A 26,671-nucleotide genomic window follows, 5' to 3' on the forward strand; every position below is an offset into this window, starting at 1 on the left:
TTAAAACGATACTGATACCAATAGAGTACTTAATTTGATACCTAGTTTCAAAGTTTCTTCTTTTTTCGAAGAATGCCGTACCATACAAATAGTCATTTTTTTCTAGATCTTGGTACAAAAGGGATCAAATGCAGGTATCGTTTGACTGGAGAAGTTGCGATGCTACTGGGTTATTTCAGGCGATACCTTAAGGATATCAAATACTGATACCCAGCCCTTATCATCACCCTTAGTTGTATCAGCTGAATCTTTCTGTTTGAGGGTTTGAAACAACCAACCAAAAAGTGCACAAGCCACTACAATAAACAGCTATAATCACTCACAACCTCTTTTGTTTTCTCTAACACAATAACAATGACATGAAGACAATTTGCTCACAAAGTCCCTCAGGCTCTGACTCGCCCTGACATCATAGTAAGTCCTCTCCCATTTCTTGCAGACAGATGGCCAATGGAAACGGCTAGTGAGGTAGCCAGACTTCCTGCACGTTATCCTCTCCGACATGATGCTACATTTCTGTTGTGAGTGTGTATAAAAACACACAAAGAAAAGTTGTGCTACAAGAAAAGTAGCTCTATAGCAAAAGTGTGGGTCGTCCACTCAAGCTGCTAATTCACTGCCACTTTTTTTTTGGAAGGGTGGAGGTGGGTGTGTTGGCGGTCAGTGAGGTGTTGGATAAAACACTCCTGAGTATTCCTCCATCATAGTGAACTTTGTTATCAAACTGAGGGGTCAAGGAGAAGGGTGCTCCATCATATTTCTAGCAGACACGTCACGGGGACCAAGCCTCTCTTCTTCCCGCTGCTGAGCCGGAGGAAACCGTCAGTCTCCTCGTTCTTCCCCACACAGATCTGCAGAGGGAGGGTGGATGACGGAGGGAGGAGAGGGGTACGGAGCAGGAGGAGGAGGAGCGAGTGACATTCAGTGATGTGAGAAAGAGTTTGTGGACTGAGGCAACAAAGTAAGCCGCACTGGAAGCCATAACATGCTGTCCTCTGTCTAATCTCAGCAGTTTTCTGCATGAATTTACATACAATTATTCAGTGTGTGCGCGCACGAGAGAGAATAATTGTGTGTATTTTATGTATGTGTGTTCACCTGGGCCTCTTTCACAGTCATCTGGCCTTTGTCTCGGTTGCCATGGAAACCAGCTGTGACCTTCCACACCCGCTCACCAGGACGGACCCTCTGCACAAAGTTGGCAGGGAACAGTCCCACCTTGTCTCTGCTTTTCCCCTGGTAAACACACCCAAACGCATATACAAACAGTTAGTCACTGACAGATATAAATAGATATTTTCTGTCTAACTCTCAGGTGGGTAGAATGAAAAAAAAAAAATGAGAAAATTAAATACTTTTCATGTTCAGTCAGTGCTGATTGTAAATGTACTAAATTGAAGCAAAAAATCCTCAGTGCTGCTATATTGACCAATAAAACTGATCTGTAGTTCTTCCTGCATCCAGTGATGTCACTGGACATGGGCATGGGTGTCACACAATGCATCCTGGTACATGTAGGCAGTGTTGTGCAATGTCACACTTCATAAGATCCAGCTCAGAGTTCAGTTTACATTCACTTCTTCTGTTTTTTTAAAATGTCATTTTGAATAGAACCTTGTTCCAACAGGGACACTGAAATCTATATAATGACATCTTACTAAATGTTGTGTGATATTCACGTCTTTTGGATTAACTTGAATGCCCACGATAACTCATTTCAATGGTTGTTAACAAGAAATTACAAGATACCGTTTTACACAATAGCTAATATTGACTTGAACACCAACATCCTGTTGAAATTTCCAACTGAGAACTTGTAAATTTCAACTTTCCAGTTTCCAAGTGAAGGAACCACAGTGCATAAGAACTACAAGGAGATGAAGAGAGAGATTAGATAAAGGAGATGAGTGGATCTATCTGTCTGTGTCTTACTGTAACTGAGACTCTAGTCTGCAGTGTAGCCCAGGTCATGCACTTCATGCCACATGAACAAATAAAGTTTTTCATCTATATTCATATCACACACTCTCTTCAGTTATCTCTCTTTCTCTGCCGAGAGTCTGTATCACACTTGTTTTAAATAATGTGAACATCGTTCCCCTTAGGACTGAACTACACTCACATTCAAGTTCATTAATTGCAAACTGATTTGTTCAATTCACCGTTCACCAAAAATATGAGTATGTTCACTGAACGATGCTCTTTTCATGAACCACACTGCTGCCATGGCTCCGCGAGCAGGAGAACTCAGCTTTTTCAGTCAATATGGCACTGAGGAATTTATTGCTTCAATTGACTACATTCTCCATCAGCACTGACTGGTCATCCATATGAAAAGTGCCAAATTTTCCCTTTAATTGTTGTAGTACAAAAATCAATTATTTAAATGGCTCCTCTACACTATAAACCACAAATTGCTGCCTTGTTGACAATTTAATTTGCATTTCAATCATCTGCTGGCCTATGTTTCAACACAGCAAACCCAGCACAGGCAGCTTCCTCTACAGTCCTTGGCTAAATATATGCAATTAGATTATTTTTTTCTCATTTAAGTTTACATGTCCAGATGTCTAAATATGCATCACATTTGTAACACAGTACCACATTGGAATCTGAATAAACCATCATAATTAGCAGAAAACTGGAAATCCAAAAAGTGTTTTTGTTCCCTAGTTAATTAGCAACATCAGTACTAGACCAAAAAGCGTCTGTATTTGTGAAGCTCTAATCCTCCACTACTCTCTTCAGAGACTCTGGCACACAGGCGTACGAAACCCATGGGTGCCCACTTATCCATTTCGTTTACGTCCAAATGTTGACATTTAGCAAAGGCATGTTTACACTAAAACAGCAGGATTTGTGGGTTAACTGTTACAGTAGTTTTCTGTAATGGAATGTGGTTTGCATGAAATTAGTGTTTTGTAGTTGTACAATTTTACAACTGTTTGTATGTATTTTGATGGAAATACCACATTCAATTGTGTTGCCTCACTATAAACACTGTTGTGAAAAGAACAATTTTCATTTTGTTATGTAATATGAATGAAACTTGTCTTTTCAGGCTGCAGCAAAGACAACCTCCAGTTAACTCTAGGTATGTTTTAAATAAGCCACTTAAAGCTCCTTGACTTATATATGTAGCTTCAGTAATATACAGTAAGCTATAGAAATATGGTTACCCTGGGTTACTCTGCAGCTGCTGTATTAGAGTGGATATCCTGCTATTTTTCCCCAGTGTTGGTTTATGTAAAGACCTGCCTGTCCTTTAGCAGGTGAAGGTTAAGATCTTCAGCTGCCTCATTAAACACTGACTACAATCTGCCTTCTTTCTCGTTTCCTCTTCATACTAACTAGTTCTGCGAACACCCACACCTGCTGTCCTTCAAGCACATCCACCAGCTCTTTAATTTTACTGTCTCTGAACAACTCTGCTTTGAATGGAAGAGCTTCAACTGATTGTTCAGCTCTCTAATTGAAAGCCATATGTGCATGTGTGTGTGTGTGTGTGCTATTGTATTATCTATTCAAAGGCAATCCAGAGATTTGTAGTGGTAATATTTTATTCATTTAAGCAAAGGCTTAGTAGGAAGATAGAAATATGATAATTTTGAAATGTCTGATGGGCACTTCATTTGAATAGAAATATTTTTTTTCACAGCCCACCTTCCACCAGTCCTCGTTGGAGTCATCTGTGACTTGAACTCTGTCGCCAGGCCTGGAGGAAAAACAAAGTGCTCGATGAGAAGACTCATATAGAGTCACCATCTAAAACAGAGTATTAGATCCAGTTTTGCAATAAAAGGCACTGCTATTACTGATTTATCCACCAGGAGTCGTGCTGAATATAAGAGCAGTAGGCCCAATGCTGGACATGCTATCACAGCGCTCACGAGCGTGCATGCAGCTATGGGACACAACACTGTCAGTTGCTGTTCATGCAGGACCTGCTGGTGGAAAATGTCTTTGTCAATAAGAAGAACAGTGGACAAAGAATGCTGTGTTTTCCAATAAAAATGGACCAGTTCGTGTTTCTTCATGTGTAATGACTGTAAACTGACTGACTATTGAAAAATGAAGACATATTGTTGAAGCTGCATAAAGACATCTCAGGTTGTTCATCACCTGGTTAGTAAATGGATGGTCCATTAATATTGAACCTTTTCAGAATGCACTTGTTTTTCTTTACACTAAAAATAAAGAGAAAATTTGTCAATGTTGTTATTTATAAATTATTATGCAAAGGTTTTACTTATCAAACTGGGCTGTATGTGACCAGTGAGTTTGACACTGCTGATCTAAACTGTGCTGCACAATAGTTTTCCATTTCTCGAAATGCACTTCTTTGCTTTCTTGCAGAATTTGATGTTTGTATAATAAACAGGAAGATACAGGTTAGTCCAAACATCTAAAGGAAACAGCGACCATAGCATGGATTTGTATCATGAACCTCTTTCACACATAAAACACAAAAATAACATCATTACACTACCATTACATTTTACCTCTTTCCTCTACTTAATTTAGAAGATTCTATGTCACTGCATGGTTGATATCACTGAATACCTGTTTTTTTTTTTTTTTTACTTCGTTTTCTATCATGTTTCACCATGTATAGTGAGTAATTTTTCTGAGGGACTGCTCTGTCTGTGTGAACAAACGCCTCATGTGTCGTCTTCTTGCACAGACGCGTCCACAAGATTAGTGGTGGGTGTCTCAGCAGTTTCCTGCACCTACAGCACTAACATACAAGGGTTTTTTTTAAATTTACGTCACACACTCAACACAGCTGTTTGTCCTTCCTGGCTTCCCAGCATGCTCCCCCCCGCCCAATCAGAACCCTACAACCCCCTACGGTCGTCCCGCTGAGGAGGCAGATGGTGCATTAATGGTGGTAAATTTTGGCCAGGACAGGTACGTGCTTCTTCCTCTTTCATCCGATTACTCTCTTATACATGCACAGTACAGTATACAAATAAACTGGACTGACTGTAGCTCCAAGTCGTTCTTCTCCTGAGGCAGAAACTTGTAGAGAGCCACATAGGTGTGGATGGAGTGAACCTCTACTCTCTTCGGAGTCTGACAATGGATAAAGAGGGATAAAGAGGGAAAAGACAAACCAGAAAAAGAGAAATGAAGATTATATCTGTATGGTTCATGTGGAAGTCAGAAAAGTTTGAAGGGAGTTGACAGAGTGCATCTTCACCGAGAAAAATCAGCTGAAAGGAGAGAGGAATGCTGACTACACACCTTCAGGCTGACCCTGTCTTCTGAATCAGCCTTCTCGCTTTCAGGAGGAGTGAGCACTGGAGAGACAGACACATAAACACAAAGAGAAAAAAAGAGACAGAAAGACAATATGTGTGTGAAGACAAAGAGGGAAAGAGAGCGGGTGAACGAGAAAGTCAAAAAAAAAAAAAAAGGGGGGGAGGGACACACAGAGAGGTCTTGCGGCAAACAGACGGAAGGCTGAAGCCAAGGTCATTTACTGTAAAGTGGCAGCAGTACAAACAGATGATCCCATCTCCTGGGACTAAAGACACAGAGGGTAAAGTACTGCGGAGGGAACGAACACACACACACACACACACACACACACACACACACACACACACACACACACACACACACACACACACACACACACACACACCACCTCTGTAGCAGTGCACTGTATCTCATTTTAATAGCTCTTTAACATTCTGGCATTTAGCTCGAAATGTTCCTGCAAACACACACAGACACAGACACAGACACACACACACACACACACACACACACACACACACACACACACACACACACACACACACACACACACACCTTACATTTACAGATGCTCTTCTTCTCTGCACTAAAATGTTAAAGGAAACATTCACCATAATTTGAATAGTCAATTAACATTGAACCATTTCCCTCAGATCACAGTATTCGGGAGATTTTTTTGCTCATATACCAATAGTTAGAAACTTTGGGATTGCGCTAATCTTGTCTAATTTTTCAGATTTTTTGTTATTTGCACAATTTGTCATGGCGCATCATGGCGTTGTTCCTTCTCAACTTGCTTGTTTTTGACTAGGAGAACTAGATAACCATTTTTTTGAGTTATGAAATAGAAGAGGTGAGGCAGATAAGGGAAAATTGGGGTAACCAAAATTGTAATTTGCAACTTCTGAACACATATTAACCCTGTGGATGCACCGTTTGTTCAGTCTAGGCACAGAAGTTATGTGCCTAAACATGTCATTTTTATACTTTGGTCTCTACAGTATATAAAATACACAAATTAGATATAATGTGTTTATTATAGACTAGACTGATTCTAGTCTTTGCACTAAGCTAAGCTACAGACTGATATGTGCTGGCATTGTCACCAAGACATGGGGACTGAGTCTCATATGGTCTGGTCATGTCCAGTAATTAAGGCACTGTGGGATAACGTGACCCCTTCTCACCGGGTCTTCCTGAACCATGCAATCTCCTCGGATCCTCTACTGTGCCTATTTAACTACACACGTCAAGGCTCCTGGTCTAATTATCATAAACAAGTATTGATCATTGGGTTTATGCTCGCCAAAATAGTCATTACACTGCACTGGAAATGGCGATCAGGTCTTTTCTGGACATGGTGGTAACAAGAAGGCTGCAACAAACCTCATTTCTCAAAATGCAGAAATACTCCTGTAAGGCTTTTCAGTATCTTGAAAGCTGCTAAGCACCCAATCATCAATAAGAGATTCAAAGTAAAATGATCTGACTTACTTCCTGGTATGTGCTCCTCTTCAGCTATTGGCTGGTTTTCTAGTTTGTCCTGCAGTTTGTCCGTCTGTAGTGAAGAAAGGGTTGCACTCAGCACAGTCAACAATATTCCTGGTATCATTATTGTCAACATGAATGTATATATGAATGACTGGGGTTGTCTGTGTGTTTTATACCTCATGACACGGCGACTCTGAGATGCTGCCAAAGCTGGAGCGACTCATCTGAGCCAGTGACGTCCCATAGCGCAGAGCCTCATACACGGGGTCAACAATGCCATTATCTGCCTCTACACACAACCAGACAAGAGGGAACAAAGCAACACATGTGCAGTTTTATAGCTGACACTATACTGACACAAACACACGCCCCCATGCATACACAGTGGCCTGTCAGGCATCAAGGATCGAAGGCCACAGACACGGTGATTAGTCATCCTGAGATTACAGCTGTTTGGAGCGGCGGCTCCATCACTCACCCTGGGCAGCGGGAGCCTCTCTGACCACACCCAGTGCATCAGTGGTGAGCAGAGGAGAGCTGAAGTTCCTCTTGAAAGCTCCCGTCTGACAGGCCGGCAGAGACGGGGAGACAGGGAGACAGGAGAAGGAGGACAGGGGAAGGAGAAACGTTACTTGAGGCGGAAAAACGACAAAGGGCAGATGTAATATTCTGATGTAAGACAATACCTGTGTGGTTTTATCTGGGAAAGGTGGGAACAGTACAGAATGTGCTATGAAAGCTGAGTATCTGAGGATCTGACTGAAATCTCCTATGAATGACTTTGATGCAGATATTGCATAACAGAAAGGCTTTTCTGGGAAAAATGTGGAGGCACATGGATTATGTTACTCGTCTTTAGTTTATTTGACTGAATGTAAAAAAGATTGGCAATATAAAAGAAATACACGGTACATAAACACTAAAAAACACAAACAGAGGAGAGCTAGTACAAGACCTCTCTTTGTGTACATATCATCAATACTTTGACTTTGACAATATCTGTGCATGCATACTAACCTATGAGTGAAGGTTGAGCTTGTCAGGTTAAACTTAAAATGTCAATACACTCAACTCTTTCCTCTCATTTCCTGTCACTTTCCTTACGTCAGCTATCTATGAAAAGACTTAAAATGCCCCCCACAATAGTTATACACACATGTACATATAAAAGTCAGTGCTGACAAATCGTACAGCCACATTTTCACCAAACATTTTTGGTATAGAACTGTTGAATCCCCATACCTACATGTACCTAAACCCCAGATCTGTTTTTTCCACTGAAGCTTGTGCACTTAAATGTTACTTTGCTAACCATCTGCCCATTACTTTCATGAAAAACAAATGTTTTGTGCTCTTCCTTCTCGGTATGTGGCTGTTTATGTCAACATGGAGACGAGCTCTGTTTGAGATAAGACTGTAGGCAGCAAGGCAAAAGACTGATGAAAAAAAGTTTGAGAAATCCTACATCAGAGCACAGATGATGAGATGACTCTGGACTAACTGGTGGTCTGCAGTATTTTAACTCCACTTTTTAGTATTGGCTCGGCTTGCTTGGAATCTCAACAGAGCTGTAATGAAAAAATAGGATGGAGTGGGGTCTTTTTTGGTACCATCCAACTTTTTCTAATGTGTAACAAACTGAAGTAAACTGAACTGGACTTCTTGGATAAAACACAGCTTAAGAGAGACTGAAATAAGAATGAAACTGACCTCCATGACTTTAATTTTTATGACACTTAAATGAATGATACACCTGGGATTGAAAGTAAATCATTAAGTTGCATACAAAGCAGTTTCTCTTATGGGTGACATCTAAAAAAAATTTAACTCAAATTTTTTCCAGGTTTTGATGTGAGGCCTTCATTTTATGGACAGTAGAGAAGCCATGTTGAAAAAGCAGTTGTGTTTCAGCATTTTCCCTAATGCTAACGAGGCTAAAGGACTAGCTTTGACATACTTTTTCATTTTGACACATGTAGGTCAGATCAGCTAATTTGATCTATGACTGCATTATTGCACTTCTGCTCCATTATTACCCACTGATGGTGGCAATAATGCACTCACCATTAGTTTTAACAGCAAGTCTCTAAAGAAATACCCCCCCAACACTGCCGTTTGCCTAATGGAGTATGACTTACTTCTTATCTTTCTTCAAGCAAATTTACCCTCACGGTCTGCGTATTGTGGCACAACAAAGGTCTCTCTCTGTCAAACTGTAGATCAGCCAGTGCAGATCTGACACTGTACAACTCTGATATCTGATTGTGTCTCTGTATTTAGCGAGGGAAATATGTTTAGTGCACGACTCATCAGTCTAAGAGATAAAAATTACAAAGTCCTGTTTTTGACAGAGGCTGTGATGAGTCTGTTCTGTGTTCTTTAAATAGAAATGGTTCATAAAGACAGTGTAACAGCTTTTATTTAATCTCTTTTCATCTGGTTTACAGTAAGTGCTGAAAATAACATGCCATCAGAAAAATGTCTTACATCTTTCAGTTGCTTTTCTGTTGCTCTGTGCTACATTCAGCGTACGGTATTTTTATTAATTTAAATAAAAGATGCATAACTGTGTCATCATGTATCAAGTGAGAGATTATTGCTTATTGATTAATGGTTGTCAGTGATTTCAAGACATATTTCAGTCTCACAGAAGCACCTGAGGTTTCGAACATTTTGTATGCTTGTGTGTGAAAGCGTGTGAAAGTCAAAGTAAAGGAACATATTTATAGAAAGGAAATAAATCAAAATGACGGCCATGACGATTTGACACATCCTGTGAGCGCAGACTTTCTGAAAAGCACACAGAATTCATCCAGGAGTGAAACATTGCTTTAAGGTTCTGATGGAGTGTGATGGCTGCTCTCAGGACTGACAGACAAGAATTTGCCCAGAATCTCTTCTTTATCTCCTCGCTCACCGAAGACAAACTCCACCTTTAGACTGAAATAACTGCATGAAACTCCACACCAACACATAACTGAACAGTGTGATTTCACAAGAGCTGCATCTATTTTTAATGCTGAAAAAAATGTGATGTAAAGTTGTTATGATATCTAGAATTTTACCCATTTAGAAGGCACACAGGTGCTCACATAAATATATATACAGTAGGGCTTTAAACCATTATTATCTCTGCCATGCAACAAGTCCTGTGAGTGCGTGTGTGAGCTACTGTCCATGGCTGCAGCTAATCTCGTATACTACTGGACCCATCAGCCAAACATTTTTTGTGCACCTTTCATCGTTGTGGTGATTCATATTTTTGAAAAACCTTGAAAAAACAATTAACTGCTGTACCCCAACTGATTCCTCACTCCTTTTATCCGGCCAGTAGGGGCCCCAAGTTATCAACAAGCGCTGGGCTAAAAACAAGGCTTACCTAGACTCTCGCAGGCCACATTTTAGACTTTGTCATTGCTCAAAAATTGACATTCATAGAAAAGTTTTGTTTGATCATATACCAGAGTGTCTGTAATCGAATTCCATACCTGATATGTTATGATCCACAAGGTCCACAATGAACAAATGAGAGATTCAGACTTCAGTACAAAGTTGAATGTAACTCGCTTAATTCTGCACTGACTTTCATGAAATGTGGTTTGTTATAAACAAGAGAAATTGAGATTAAATTCAGTTACTGAGAGCGATCTAATCAGCTCTGTGCCAAAACATTAACCTTATTAATAGCTACAACTTCCACTGGGACATGCAAATTTTGACCTTTGAACAGGCAACATCAAGTGTAAATTATTCAGAATTTCAGCTTCAACAACTCCACCTGATTGCTTGTAATGTTCTAAATAAATACCAAATATCACAAATAAATAAACAATGTTTAAATTGAGAAGTTTGTCCCCTTTATTGTTTTCTTATTAAATTAAAATGTCATGTCTTGATTCCACTAGACACAGGTGTTTTGCCCATCTGATTTTGCTGACCTGCATTTTCATGAATTTTTATGCTTCATGGGTAAGTACATTATTTACTTTCTTTATTGTCTGTTCTGATGATCTAAGGTCTGGAGACTGCACAGAGTCTTTTATTGTGAAAGTGCAAACACCAAAGATATTCAATTTACAATTATATGAGCATAGATTCTTTAGCAATAATGATCAAGTCATATAAAGTAATTATCAAAATGGTAATAGACTAATCCATCAGTTGCAACCAGTTGTTGCAGTTCTAGAGTACAAACACAGAGACATGCAGCTCTGGCCAAGTGTCTTGGAGAGTACAATGTTTTTGTTCTAAGTATTGTTTTCATTATTCTCGTTTGGATCCGTTTGTCACAAAGCGCTTCACAGGAAACACAGGACACAAACAAAATAAAAGCGCTCTCTGTAAATAAACTTGGCACATGCTTCACTTACTGTCATATTATGCTAATTAATGGGTGGTGATTGGCCTCATCTCCTCTGCCAGTGCTCCAAACTGAAACAAACTGATGTGCTCAGAGCTGGAGGTAGATCAATGACTTCCTGTGTGTTAGAAACCTTGAATCTTCCCTTTCACATCCAGTAACCAAACACTACCCCAACAATCACATACTGTACCGGTATATCAGCAATGTGGTGCATGACTGGACAGTTTAGGACTTGTTGAAGTTTAAACAGAGCAGACGAGCTAAAATTTCACACTTTGCTTATAGTTAAGATCGACAGAAAGCAAGATTAGACTCTGACCACTGGAATATAACAGACAGGATGAGAGAGAGAGCGAGAGAGAGAGTGAGAGAGAGAGAGAGAGAGAGAGAGAGAGAGAGAGAGAGAGAGAGAGTGTGTAAAGATTATTTTGCATATCTGCATTATTTTGTGCAGTGCTCAGCAGGCCCGTTTCTTTAATCAAACTGTAATACATCTTTAAGTTCAATTAACATTGATTAGCGAGAAGTTGTCATGATTCCAAACTAATTTAAAGCTGCTTGATTCTGGAGATAATTTAAAGCATTTGGTCACATACGGGTGCACTCAGCAAATGGACTGAGAGCGAGCCAGAGAAGCTGCAGATATTCCTCTTTCATTTTTTATCGCACTACTTTACATGCGTGTGCAAGTTGTGCCTGCACAATCTGGTGTTTTTATTGTTTATTATGGAAAAGTACTCAGACACTTAACTCGAGTAAAAGTAGCAATACCATTCTATTACAAGTAAATATGAGTAAAGGTCCTGCATTTTAAATTTTACTGAACTAAAAGTAGACAAGAATCAAAAGTAAAAGTACTCAGTGTAAAGGAAATTCAGAGATTCGTTTCTCAACACATTATACATGTTAAACTGACTAAACTGTTAAAGTGTTTTTCACCATTTCTGAGCTCAGGATTTTTTTGGGCAGGCCTGAAAACTCAGTGACGCACCGATGCCATTTGTATCCCTATATACTATACTATACTATACTATACTATACTATACTATACTATACTATATAAACTATAGAATATTAGCATTTACTTGAGACAGCAGACATGCACTCAGTGTTTCAGAGCAGAGAAATTTGCTTATTTTTTCATGATTTTGAAACCTAAATTTATATACTTGATTTTTGGGTGGTTAATAACATGTTTCTGTGGTTTGAAAACTCAGATCACACACTTATTATTGCTTCACTCTGACTTTAACATTATGTGATATTTTATTGGCTTATTATTATCTACGCATTCACCTGTAAGCAGAATTTTAATGATGTAGCTGATCAAAGTTGAGTTCAAAGTGAAGATTTTTCACCACAAAAAACCCCTTCATCTTATACAGTAATTTTACTTAAATATGGAGTTCTAAGAGTCTTCTAAAAATAATGACATCTTTCAGTCTATTTAGATTACTTCAACATCTTTAAAAAAACAACTTGTGTCGAGAAATTTCTGGGGACAGCTGCTCAGGAATAAAAAAATTATACCTTCTTCAGGACAATTTATGAAATCGAGTGACTTCTATTCAAACAGGCTGTGGTTATCTCATCACAGAGGAAGATTATTTTTGCATGTTTTAAGAAAATAAAACGTTCGTTAAGATGGCTGTGTGTGCAGTATGTTAAATGTTAATGTACAAAGTGAACCGTGAGTAAAAAGTGTAACATTTCCCTCTGAAGTATGCTGAAGTAGAAGTACGGTTACAAATTTAGTGCATTTTCCTTAATGATAGTTGAAAATGCTAACAACTGATTCATTGAAAAATCAGCACTTTTTTTTTTCTAATTTTCCTGATTTTTTTTGTCATTTTAATTTTTATATTCAACAAATGCCTCCAGCACACAAAACAATGTCAAATGAAGCACAATTGCTGCCATTTCTAAACTTGGTTGATTATTGATTAATATGTTTTCAATCAGTTAAATTCTTCACATTTGACTAGTCGATTAATGATTTATTATTAGCATCCCTACATAAAAGTATAAAGTAACATACTTTCCTAGAGAAACTCCATACTTGCACTGATATATTCATGGTTAGTCACACTAAGATGTCCTGCTCCTCCTGCTGCTGCTGCTCTTCTCTGAACTCTGCTGCTCTCTTCTCCCTGCAGCGACTACATTATTGTCTGTCCTCAAGTCATCCCAAGAGTCTGACTGGCATTTTCCACTCTGAAAATCAAGTTTTCTCCACCAATTATGTGACTTAATTTATCCTATCATGATGTTGTACAACTGGTTTTAACATTTCTTTATCAACAAAATGGCATTTGTTGCCTCAAACCTGCTCCACATTCTGCTCTTTACTACATTTTTGTTTCATTAAAATATGTATGATGAAGACCAACCTGTAAATAAAAAAATAAAAAAATCACCTGATGTGTAATTGAAAGCACTTGACAAGCAATCTATATGACACAAAAGCTCTGGATGACGCACTTTGGTTGAGAGTCAGCGAATCCTGGACCTTAAGTTACGTAGATGTGTAAGAAGTAGCCTCGAAGTCCATCCAGTTTGAGTAAAATGCCTAATCCTTGCTTTGATGAGTGCGCAGTGATCGAAAAGGACACTGCCGAAGGCTTGGCGAGAGCCTGCCGTGTCATATCCTCGAGGGATTGTGTGCGCCTCAAAAACACTGAATTTCACACTGAATTAGCCAGACCAGCTGGTACAGGGAGATATTGATTTTCCAACAGAGTTGAGAGGGGAGGAAGGAAATGTAGCATCCAGACAAGAGAGAGGAAGAGAGGAGGGCGTTATGTGAGAAGAGCAGCACATGCGGTGAAGAAGGACAAAAAGGCTGAGTGAAGAAATGTTGGGACCTGGCAACTGAAACTTTATCAGTGTCATCCTCCTCCGCTTTTGTTTCTCTTCTAGCATTTATAGTTGGGAGATAATATTATCCCACTGCTACCCTTTCACACGTTTCCCAGTGTCTTAGTCTACTTTGCAAAGCTCTGGTCAATCAGCAGACCATTTATAAACTCTACCTTTTTTGTCTCAGCTGGTTTGAAAAGGGCTTTATGCTCTTTTACCAAGACGGGGGCTTTGAGGCTAAGCATATTACCAGGACTAAAGGCTACACCAACTGACTGAGGAAGTCAATTACAGCATCCAGATGATGTTTGATTCTGCTGACACAATGAATTCTGGGCTAGTCTCTGGCCTACAGACAACTTGTGCATTTCCAGCAAGTTTTACAAACAAATACACAGGATGTGAAAATGTAATTAGCTGTGTAACAGTTTAGCCCATGGTAAGCCAGGCTACTGGGGGACAACTGCAGCAGATGAGCAAAGCAGCACAGGAACATTTAATTTAATACTAATTAACACAAAGCCACCCTGACCAGTGATGAAGCATTTTATGCTAATGAGAGTTGTCCCTTCAAGGATGGTATTGTTCCCTTTTGCAAATCAGAGGCACAAATACAATGAAACTACAATATTAAAACAGGATAATAACATTTTTGTGAGAAAAAAAGCAAAGCAAAGGGGATGCATTTGAGATAAATCATTATGATGACCATAAAGTTATAAAACAGCCATGGGACTTTAAAATCTTGGAAAACACCATCGCCTCTCAGCTCAAAATGTGCCTGAACTCCAAACAACTCTACAAAATCCACTCTCTCCTCAAACATCTCACACATTGTCCTACACTTCCTTCTTTCAAAACCACATCCAATGCCCACTTTTTAAAATCTTCTTTTGATGTGCGATCCATTACTCCACCCTTCCTTTTTCATTGTTGTCGTAATTGTTTTTATACTGTTATTACCTTCTACTAATTTTACTAATATCGCCTTTACTGTTTCTATTATCACCTTTTTTCTTCTTACCATGTAAGGTGCCTCTGAGTACTTTTAAAAGCTTTATACAAGTAAAATTTATTTCTTGTCTTTTTTATTATTAGGAATAAAATGATGATGCATATTTTCCTGCTCTTTCAATGGCCAGCTACTTTTGTGAGATTTTGGAAGAGTATTACAGAGTTTCACACCCCTGGTAAAGCCAGACGACCGCATATCTCTTGGTGTCAGACAAGTGCCAGACACTTGTAGAGAAACATTGTACTATACTATATATTTTATGTGTGCAATAAGATGAAACTGTTCGCTTCATAAAGGTGCACCATAAAGGTGCAGTGTGGCAGTGAGATTTAATGACGAGACAGTGAAGTGTTCTTACCTTTCCATTACAGGGCTTCTGGGAGAGCTCCGATGAGCACCAGAGGTGGGCTGCCAGCTTACAGGCTTTACAACGCAGCCCCTGCTTCGAATTCCCTGCACAGATATCAAATAATTAACTTTAACACACAAAACCTGAAGAAAGCTGCCAGTATTTATGCTGCCAGCAACAGGTTAAGGCCACAGCGAACTGCACTTATCAGGTGTGTAAAATGTAGTCCGGGGCTGCACAATTAATTAAAATATTATCAAAATAACAATATGGCCAAGTGCAATATCCAAATCAAAGAAGCTGCAATTTTCAAATCTGCAACAAAACAGCATTATAGTGGAGTACTGTGGTGCTATAGAGATGTCCCTGCCTGCAAATGTTGTTCTCCTGATGTAAGAAACCATGTTTGTTTGCCACAGACCCCAAAAAGTGCAAAAAAAGCATGATGCAACAGCACTATGCAAAAAACACTGATTGCAACATTTCTATTTATTTATTTTACCATATTGTGCAGTCCTATTGTGAATGGTGCATTTTTTTCTTTAATGGTGTTCTCAAACCACATTATCTAGATTTGTGTCTGTTTTCCTTTCAAGTATGCAATTACAGGTGCTTCAAACATTAAATTGAAAAGACTTGTTGAGCCAATTTCAGCTTCTTCCTTCTGACGCAGGTTGATAATCCCAAGGTGCAGAACAAAGTGGTTTAGGAAAAGCTTTGTCCCAGCAGCCATCACTCAGATGAGCAAGTCGCAGCAACATTGCACAGATACTATAAAAGCAATGTTTATTTATTTTAACCTGCGTTTATATTGTTTACTTTATTTATTTGTTTGAATGATTTATGGTTATTTCCCAGTTTTTAAGTCTTTGGAGCCTTTGAGTACTTTTATCATGTTTGTCTTTGTCTGTGTGTAAAATGTGTTGAGAAGAATGTCCTGTCCTCTACTGCAACCAAGTTTACCTACAGGTACTTGAATCTGAACTTGCCCTGTATATCACAAGGTAAATTACAGTATGTAAATTATTTGTGCGGCTCTTTCCTAGAGTAAATGCCACAAAATGCTAGACTAGATAAGAAATGTTCAGTCTATATAAATTCAGACAGTTTAAACAGTTTATATTGGTGACCATATGTACCGCTTTTTAAATGAGAAGTCTCATCTAAAGCATATAAGCCACAGCAGTGAAAGCACAGTAAGCTCCTTGAAGTGTGTCTGATCAATATGATCTTAAAAATGGTCAGAAGGCAGAACAGTTCTGCCAGTAATTAAGCACTCAGAGTTCACAAATGTCTTCTCTGTACACAATCATCACAATCCTGAATTGATCCTGATCTGCAGGCAGCCAGAAGACCGAAGCCAGCTGACGTGTACACTATACTAGGACCGACACTTGGTTCTTTCTATAATTGATTATGAATCAGGTGCAGTGTCTCTGTTAGTTTGTTAAAAGAGGTAAAACAGAGATCATTTTCTGGTTATCAAAGTGATTAATAAACTGTTAAGTTTGGTTCTTGATCCACCAAGTAGTTACTTGCATATGATTCATATAAATTCTGTTTTAGTACTATTTGGTGAAAGCTACTGTCCATCGCATTTTTTACAGGAGCTCCAACTGGTTTAGATGCATGCTGCAGCTGAGAAATGTCAGTGTTACCTATTGTAAGAAAAGGCGATACAGTTCCCAGAGGAGGCATGTAAACAAGATTGACCCACAGAGCTTCCTGTCTGTCAATAATTTTCATTGGGACAATTTCTGCTCAGGAAATAGACCCATAACAGACGTTCAGTGGTGAGATTTGTGTATTATCCTGAGTGAACAGCTTTAGTCCTTTAAGAACCGCAAACAAAATGTTTCATTATTTTAGGTAAAGTGTCCCGGTGGAAAAACCTAAGCAAACTGTCAGCATGGATAAAAAAAACCCTCATGTGGTACGTGAGATTTGGGTGAACTGACCCTTTAAAGCTCATGTTCCACCAACCTAATTTTTAACTGATATCTTATATAAATTATATAATATATGATGGTTTTAGATTAATATTACTGCTGCATTAATATGTATTTTCCATTACTGCTGTAGATGTTTAAGTTTAATTTGAACTACTTTATATACTGTTGGGAATAGCCAAAAAATGTTGAGATATTATTTATAAGCGATATCACCCAGCCATACTTTCAAATAAATCAAATTAAACCATGCCCACACAGTTCTGATGGGGCAGGTAAGCTAGGTTTTTGTGTTAAACGCTAAAAAAAATAATAAGTTTGATTTGTATGTTGTAATGATTTTTAATTCTTTGAAAACTACGAATAATCTACTTCATTACCCAAAACCCCAAAAATCTGGATGGGCAAATACCACACGTGGTAAGTGAAAAAAATATGTTTAGGGTGATTTGGTTGGACTAATTCTTTAAAGCTGATGTTAGACCAAGACCCTTTTTAACTGATATCTTTGTGCATTGGTGAGAAGCACTTTGATTCAGCCTGGTACAGAAGATTGACCAACCTAGCATACAGCAGTATCATATAACCAACTTATTTCTGTGATAATGGTGATGTTCACCTCTTGGAACACATGCTTTTTCTCCACGGGTCACAAAAAACCCTTGTATGCATCAAAAGAACAGTAAGATATGGTGAACTTCACTCATTTTGGTTAGATTCAGGCACACCTGTCTCAACATGGCTGCATACTTTCCAAGAATGCATTGTTTTTGAAGTTAGTGGTACAACTGACCCACCTTGGATCATGTGTTTGCATCGCTGGCAGCTGGTAGGCCGACGGAAGACGTGCTCCTGAAAACAGTGGGTCTTGACCGGCTGCACTGGCTGGACCTGAGACTTTGGCTGGATTTTGGAGGTCACAGACAGCGAGGGACTGACAGAAGGTGAACGTGACGACAACGAGGGGTTGGGGCTGAGAGACGGGGAGTGGGAGGGAGAGCGCTCGTAGGCCAGGGGGGACTCGGACAGGGGAGGAGGAGATGACACGGGTGGAGGTGTGGTGATGATGGCTGAGGGGTGGCGGGAGTCGCCGTTACTGCGCTGGAAAAAGTTGTCTACACTCTTGCTGCGCATGACAGATTTGAAGGAGAGGGAGCGCTTCAATCGCTGCAACTGAAAGACAAAAAAATCAAAAGAGAAGATGTTTAGGTGGCGTTGTAGAGTATGTCAAATTACAACCTGAGAATTTTAAAACACAAATCATACACACAAAGTGAAGTAAGAGCAAACCGCATTAAGTACGCAAAAAGTCTTAAAGGCCAAGAAACGTATTTTATCAGTAAGTTCCTCGCTGTGGAAGATTTGATTCTATATAAACAGAAAATATTTTGTTATTTTACGTGCAAGATTTTTTTTATTATTGTTCTCTGTGCTCTTAGGTCTGAAGTGGGTGGGCTCAGGAGGAGAAAAGTGATGACATGTACTTTGATGCACCAATCCCAAAAGAGCAACATGTCATAAATTGTGTGATTTTTTTTGCTTGTTTCCTGCCAATTAAATCTGATCTGAAATGACACCCACACAGGTAGGTTTTTGTGTGAACCTCAAATGATAAGTAACTTTGACTTTTCCCTAACAAGTTGTGAGGGGCTTTTAAATCATAAATTTAGGTTAGTTTAGATTAAATTGTATTGTCATACTGCAGGTACAAAGTAAAGTGAGCAGTGATTTACAAGTTATTTTTATATATATAGATTGTATGTGCTCCAGAAGTCACAACAATTAAAAAACATTAAATTAAAATGCATAATTTCAGTGACTAGTTACCTCTGAATCACCATCAAAGTGTTTCACCACTGTTAGCTAGTTAATGTTCTCCTGGATGCAGTGACACAAAATCAGTTTTTGAAACCAAAAAGTGATGTTGGAGACAACACTGCACCAGTAAACGATCTGAGGTGTGTGGTGAGGAAATGTGACCCTGAAGACATTAAATTTAGATTCATAACTGCAGGCAGTGATGCTGAGCAGAAAGCACAGTGTCTTTTGTCATGTCATGTTTTTTTTTCTAATATATTTAAGAAGATGGTCCTTGGAAATGTTTTAAAAATCAGAAGCGGGCCTTCGGTTACAAAAGGCTGACATAAGGCCAAACAGAGAACACATGGCATTTATGGTCCCTGTGATCCTGCCCTAAAATGATGACTGATTAAAACTTTACTTAACTACTTTAAATGTGCAATGAGTGAGATGTACAGCATGAACAATAGACGCATCTAGCTTGAAGGGATGTGCAGTGTTTAAAGAAAAAAAAAAAATCAGTCTGTTAAGCAGCAGTCTGTTAGCTTTGCCCTCTGACTGTCCTCGCCCTGCCAGGCTGGCTTCTGATCCTCCATCTTCAGCTTTTTCCCCTCTTTCCTTAGATCACAAATTTGCCATCCCTTGCGAATCCACGCAAGTCAATACCCCTTAAAATTCACGTTTGATTAGTTTTATTGAGCGGCCTGCACCTTCGCACTTGATGCAGTCAGTGATGCGCGGCAAACACTGTGTTTATCTTTGACTCTGCCAGCCTCCATTTCCCGCACGCTTGCCATCCCAGTGCTGCTGGCCACAATAAAGGGGGAACTGATAATGACAAACAATTACAGGGACTTAGGAGCAACGGGAGCCAATATATGGATAATAATAACCGCGATGGGCTCATACATCAAGAAAATGGCCTGGAGAACGAGGGCAAGGATGTAATAGGTCCCTGAGACTGAAGAGCACCTCCTCAGTTTACACAGAGCTCATTAGCGTCTGGGTTGAGGATGTTTTGATATCCAGAGTCTTGCCATAAACTTCAAAGTTGTACAGATTTTTATTTCATTCTGCGTTTTGTTTATTTTGCGGCGTTAAAATGTTTCTGCTTGTAGTGTAGTAGCAAAAATCCAGACATTTTATCTCTTCTACAAAAACCAAGCGTCCGTTATGTATGTTTTATATAATTCTTTTTGATGGTAGCGTGCTCATCATGTATAGTGCACCTTTGAGCTTTGAAAGCCACCACATCACCCATCTCACTCCTTCGCAGAAAGTTCGATCAATAGCATTGAACAGGTTCCCCTTTTTCTTCTTTAAGCTACAGATTCACAGATGCCAATTAGTTTGAGTGATGAAAAGAGTCCTCTGTGTTGACTCATTAGTGAGTGCCTCCCGTAAATGTTTTCTACAGGGAGCTGAGTCCAAGCTTTCCTTAATGGCCTTTTCTTGGCTCGACCGGTGGCCCATTCGGTAATGGATGTTCCTCTCTATTAGATTTTTAACTTGTCGGACTTTGTTAATCTTCTCTGTTTTGAAGGCCGCCCTGTGCTCCAGTTCCAGGGGAAAAGGAACAATTTCTTTTAGACACGGACTAGGCAACACATGACTGATAATCAATAGCTCAATATACCTCCCTGGGCTTTTACAAAGATTAAGGAAACAGGACAAATCTTAAGATAAAGAAATAAAAGAATAAAAAGAAAGGAATAAAATGTATTTCCAAGTCATTTTACAAGGGTTGAATAATAATGAAAAACAAACTTTCATATTAACATGAGCCAGTGCTTCAGCATTTGCACAGTTAAATTTCCTTTAAAATATATAATGTCTATAGATGTGCATTGATGAAAGCATTAAAACAAATAATTGTTGAACTACTAATATTTTAGTGGCTGGTTTTATACAGTTCATCTGTGGATCTTTAAATTGGAAGCTTAGTTTTGTATCTTCACTATCCTACTTTTCCTTTCCCATAAAGTTTAAGCAGTCAAAGAAATAGCTGAAGTGTTTTATGACTGCAAAGATGCAATGTAGCTTTTGCAGCTTGGCAGCTGCTCTGGGCTGTTTCACAGTTCATCACTGGGCCAAGCTAAAGTACTATGGGTGGTCAGAAATATGTGGACATCAATGTCCATTTTGTTACTTTGGTCTGGAGCAGTTTAAAGTTTTGATTAGCGTTCTTACCTCCAATTAAGTAAAATATTAGTGCTACAAAATATAATGATATTTATCTAGACAAAAGTGTGCTCACAACTTTGTGGTAACGGTTTGCATGGTTTCAAATGACAATTTGTACATGCAGTACTTTTCTTCAATTACTGTGGGGTTGTTCATTTGTTTTTCCTTTATGGGAGCAAGTAGTCAAATGTATAGGAGAGTGGTTGCATAAACTATTGCCAGAATCTCCCCGGCTGTGCTCATTAGGAGTCGGGGCTCTTCTGCCATCAGGTATATCCATATCAGTGCAATCAGTTAAAGTATTAATACAACAAAAACATTACTGCAGCTGCCTGAGCTTCTGAAATTTAGGAGCTGCAGGGCATCACTCTGCAGATGCACTGTTATCTTGATCACCTCTGTCCTTCATGGTTACTTTTATCATACATGTGTGGCTTTGTGTTATAATGTATAGCTGCTGTATAAACTGGCTTCACTGTGGCGTCTTATATCCCTGAAATCAAAAGCACAGTTCTAATGAATGCAAATCTCTGTGTTTCTCCATGGCACTCTTGTGTGTCTCTGTAAGGTTTTGGGAAGTCTATTTATGGATCACAGAACTGGGGACCCATCACAGTCTGAACTACTGACAGCAATTAGCTCATCACAGTACTGCGAGTAGTGTACTAGAACAGAACGGTGGGGTTTGAGGACGAAGATGAAGCTAAGACTGAAAGAAGAGTATGAGGCCAGTCAAAGAAAGTGAGGTAAAAATAGGTAAAACAGAGGGGAGAAAAGGGAGAAAGAGCACAGTGAGAGAAGAGACTGAAAATACCTCACCACCACCATCAACCCCCGTCGTCTTTGAAAGCCCAACAATGCACCAGGGCCCGTCTCTATCACACCTCTGACAGGCATGCGGTACAGTGAAGAGACAGAGCAGACGTCTCAGCCCTGTTCTTCGACCGTTTAAAAATGAGCACAGAGCGCAGAGATGTTGGGTGAAGGCTTCTATAAATAGGCTGTTGTGAGGAATGCCTGGATAAATTAATGATTAAGAAGCGGGGGGGTGGGTTCACACAAGATGCCTGTGAAAGGCGAAAAGTCATCCTGCTGCCACTACAACGCAGTCGCAGATGCAGTTACGAGCAAGAAAAGAGGATTAAACTTTCTAAAACTGAACACAATGTACTCTATCTTTTAATCAATCTGTACACATGGTCTTTGATGACAGGGATTACAAATAAAAAAGATAAAATATCTTAAACAATAGCTATACTAAAACTATTAAAAAAATGTTTAGCACAGTAACAATGACATGGAATTGACAAAGGTACAGACTAGCTTAGCCTGTCAGATTATCCCTAACAAACAAACAAAGTATCACCAGTCAAAAGTCTGCATTAACTTCCCAAGACGGTAAATAATCTACTCAGAGTCCACGAGGGTAAAGGTGAGAAGAGCAGCTAAAACACGCTACAGCCCAGGGCTGAACGGTTATTTGAAATTTTATCAAAATACCTACTGCATTTCTCAAATTGAAGGAGGCTCAATGTATCAAAATACCATTTTAAACTAAATATTATCATGCTGCTGAGATGTCCTGGTCCTGATGTGAGTCACTGCCGATTTTCTTTAGACTTATTTCACTGATTATTTTTTTAATTGTTAGTTTTCAGTCACAGTTTGGTCAGGTTTAGGCACCAAAACTATGTGGTTGTGTTTAGGAAAAGGTCACAGTTTAGATTAAAAAATAGACTGTTTCACAAAGTAAGAAGGTTTCTGGCAGTCACAAAGACCGCCGCGGTGACAAATACTAGCCAATCACAGCACAGTTGTAGTATCTTGTTTTATGCTTAGTCTGGCATGAGTTACAGTTGAACAGTGCCAAAGCTGTGGGTGTGTCCTAATGCACATGCCATTACACATTCATTGATTAAACATGAATATATTATATGATCCAAAAGTCAATACTCTGATTCCTACAACGTTAATGTCAAATGTGCAGTTCTTTTTAGTTCAGTATATCCAGTGCACTTCTTAAATGGCCATCAGTTTCTGTTTGTATCTGCAGCTGGGACATGGTTGAGCAGCTTACTCCCCAGTGTGTGCCAGCTCTTTCCCACTGCAGTGTTTTTCTCAGGACATCTCTGTCCCCGCTGATGATATTCAAAGTATTACACACAGGAAACTGATTAAGTTTGGCATTCTTCTCGCAGTGACCTGAGCTTTGAATTAAAGATGACCTCATTAGGCATTGTTCCAGCTGGACCACGTTAGGTAAAAGTGCACCTGCTAAAACGACCTTTTGTGCGAATGCAGAGTTGTAATGCTTCACTGCACAAGCTGCATCGCTGATCAGAGGGCTGGGAACAAATTGAAAACTCCCTAGAACAGTGCAGAACCGACAGTTTAACTACACTGTTTCAATACAGAAAATATATTTACTCTTTACATCTCTTTAAAAGGGATTTTAAGTAGCATCCTAAGGAATTCACACTATCCAAAAAGCACTTATAAGAAGTGAAGTTGTTTGTATTTTAATTTCTTTTACAAATATATCACTTCCTTTGATTTCCACTGTGTTGCTCACTAACTTATGCCATGTTGAAACTTTTCAATTCAAATAACTCAAGAGTTTATGGACTGAGGCCATTACAAACTCACAGATTTCAGGACAAGCTAAAAAAGGCTTTTTTAAAAGGATTTTCCAGATGAGAAAGGGAACCTAAAATGAACCAGAGGTGTCTCTGTGAACAATGACACTATATGTTAATATCTTAGGTGAAAGAAAAGGTGTGAATCCAGATGAATTATTCTCTATCCCCCCCGTCATTGTCACATTCACAGCTCTTTGTGTGGCTCCCAAATATCTGGCTGTTGTTTGAAGGGCTGTTTCTTGAGCCTCTTGCTAGCAAAGACTTCAGCTCACAAGCTTCTTGTCTGGGTGTGCAGCAAAAGAAGCTTGCATTTCCAAATCCAGCCATTTAAAAGGCTTAACTGCACAAGGAGCTTTGGCTGTTAGCATTAGGTGACTGCTACAAGTGCTCTTTGATTTTCACTCAATGGTGAAAGAGCAACACTCATTGGACTGCTCTTAACAAGTTGGTTACCCTTTCATTAACAACTGAGTCTTTATTATCTTACAATTAACACACACATTGATTCAACTGTGAGCTACTACTGAAAGATATTAGCTTTTAATTTGAGTAACAAAAGCCCAGTTTTGGGCTGGATTAAAAAAAAAAAAACAGTCATCCACTAACATCTGGCCTTTGTCTCCAGTGGGAAAGGGTACAATTGGCAAATGACTCCACAATAGTCGTGGGTATTTATCGACTCCAGCTGTGAATGCCAACGATGTAAACATGACACCCTGGTGGACATGCAAATTTTCACCCCTTTTCGACAGAGGCAATGAAGGCAAGTTGCCTCTTTCGGTCCTTTGTCATACACACATGCTGCCTGAATTGGTTTGACTCGGTGTGTCAGCTCAGTTTGCTTTAGCAACTGGCTTTAGAAGTTCTTCACAATAAAAGACACCTATTATTTTGTTGTCTATAAGCTTTTATTATGAAGAAGCAAAATCAGAAAATTAGGGTTTTAATTACTGGTGGGGGAAATACTCGATTGTTAGATGCATCTCGATGCAGACAAGGAAGATTCTGAATTGGTTTATAAATGTCAAAAATCGATTTTCTTAATGTTAATGAAATTGTTAACTATCAGCACTAACAGGGAGATATGCACTTCCTCTCAAAAGGCAGCAGTTACAAGAATGTTCTGACTTAGTGTACAATATAATTTTGTTTATGAGGGGAACATGAGGTGTACTGTGAATACTTTTTATGCAACTTCTTAGATGTGAACGAGGTGGAGCCGCGATCAGCTTTCACAAACAAGAGCAGCTGAGTGACACACACTGCAGCATTAAACAACTTTAACCAACTCTGTGGTCAAGAAAATAACTCTCTGCTCAGTTTGTTTCACCTCAAAAACTCTGCCCCTGCTCTGCATCTTGGACAGTGATGTCTTTCCTCAGAGCTCAAAGTGCTGGAGACATAATGTTAATAACACTGTACACAGTATAACACTCAGGCGGGAGACTGTATGATTTCTTTAATTAATGCAGTTAACTTTTTAAAAAAGACTATTTCATTTGCCTGTTAGGTTTCATATCATTTTCCACAGAAACTGGAGTAAGAGAAATGTCCCCCCTTTTCTATTCATTTAGTAAAGAACACATAGATTAAATCTGACAAGGAGATTCCCATCCCTAAACGTAACGTGCATCATATTTACTTCTAAACTAGGATACTTCTTGAATTTTGGTGAGGAAAGCCCAATGTGAGCAGCTGCAGATGTAGCTCAGTCCAACTGGGACCCCCCTGGTCCACTGCTACCATGATCTGTTAGTTTCTTTGTGTTATTGTGTGACTTTGGTGAATCCAAACTAATCTTGCTGAAGGAGTCTGGTGGCTTTGGAAAGAGCAACACAACAGCTTATATAGTAGCGTTTTTCCCGTTGGAAAAGGCTATTTGACAGCAAGATAAGCAGCAGTATGTTTTTTTAGCTTCCTATATCGGTGCTCATGCTGCCTGTCCAAACAACGTGCCAACCACCATCTACTGTAGGTAAAAGGCTTGGGTGGCATAAAGGTATTACAGTATACCAGGGTATTAAGAAATCCTGACGGTATCATTTTCAATACCACCCTAAATACAAATGCTTCTCTTTCTATTAAACTGATAGGAAGACACTGTATTGTAGTGCAGCTTCTACCACCTTAATACCCCGATATAAGGGTCAGGAAGGACTGAAGGTATGAAAAAATACATGCTGCCCGAGCCTAGTTTGCAAATCACTGGTTATGGATAGGTACCTCATACAACTCCACTTCAACAAATCCCCTTAATGTACATCGAAGTGACTGAGTACTTAAGTCACTTAACTCATTTCACTGTGAGTTTTTGCTGCTTAGACCCCCTCAAACCTGAATGGCTTCATAAAGCTTTGTAAGTCGATTCATATACAGTGAAAGAGCAGAGAGAAACAATGAGTTATGTAGGGTGCAGGAGAAGATCATTATTAAAAGCAACTGTCTTTACTGACTTTTAAGTATGTTCAGAAATCTTTATCTCAGATAAATGTGGGACAAATGTGTAGGAAGGAGAAGTCTTCTACGCTGGGGATGAATTATTCAGTTGATAAACCACAGTCTTAAACTTGGTGGGAAAGTCTAGACAATTATTTTTAAACTTTAATAATTAAACATAATTTCAACTTACGAGCAATGCACTCTTGAAATGTTTATAATAAAGTCACATCATGGCTGCTAAGCAACCTCACCTCTTTATGATTGAGTTTTTGTCGAGTATTAATCAGTTTTGCAGTCAAAGGTGCACTTTATTCAAGT

At 39.1% G+C, this 26,671-nt stretch overlaps 1 protein-coding gene across 1 annotated transcript in view; it reads right to left on the minus strand.

Annotated features, from left to right (window-relative positions):
- Window positions 1-217: 217 nt before the first annotated feature.
- LOC146312073 (SH3 and cysteine-rich domain-containing protein 2-like) overlaps window positions 218-26,671 on the minus strand; it is a 35,226-nt gene continuing 8,772 nt past the window's right edge. The window contains exons 2-11 of the mRNA XM_084741419.1: window positions 18,089-18,464; window positions 15,352-15,446; window positions 7,235-7,319; window positions 6,933-7,045; window positions 6,760-6,823; window positions 5,248-5,303; window positions 4,988-5,076; window positions 3,664-3,715; window positions 1,099-1,236; window positions 218-851 (exon numbers count right to left, since the gene is read on the minus strand). Of these exons, the coding sequence (XP_084597545.1) occupies window positions 753-851; window positions 1,099-1,236; window positions 3,664-3,715; window positions 4,988-5,076; window positions 5,248-5,303; window positions 6,760-6,823; window positions 6,933-7,045; window positions 7,235-7,319; window positions 15,352-15,446; window positions 18,089-18,464 (1,167 nt within the window). The 3' untranslated portion in view covers window positions 218-752. The remainder of the gene's footprint in view (window positions 852-1,098; window positions 1,237-3,663; window positions 3,716-4,987; window positions 5,077-5,247; window positions 5,304-6,759; window positions 6,824-6,932; window positions 7,046-7,234; window positions 7,320-15,351; window positions 15,447-18,088; window positions 18,465-26,671) is intronic.

This window comes from Lutjanus erythropterus, chromosome 17 (genome assembly GCF_056507025.1).
Source record: "Lutjanus erythropterus isolate fLutEry1 chromosome 17, fLutEry1.hap2, whole genome shotgun sequence".
In the NCBI taxonomy this organism is placed as follows: Eukaryota; Metazoa; Chordata; class Actinopteri; order Lutjaniformes; family Lutjanidae; genus Lutjanus; species Lutjanus erythropterus.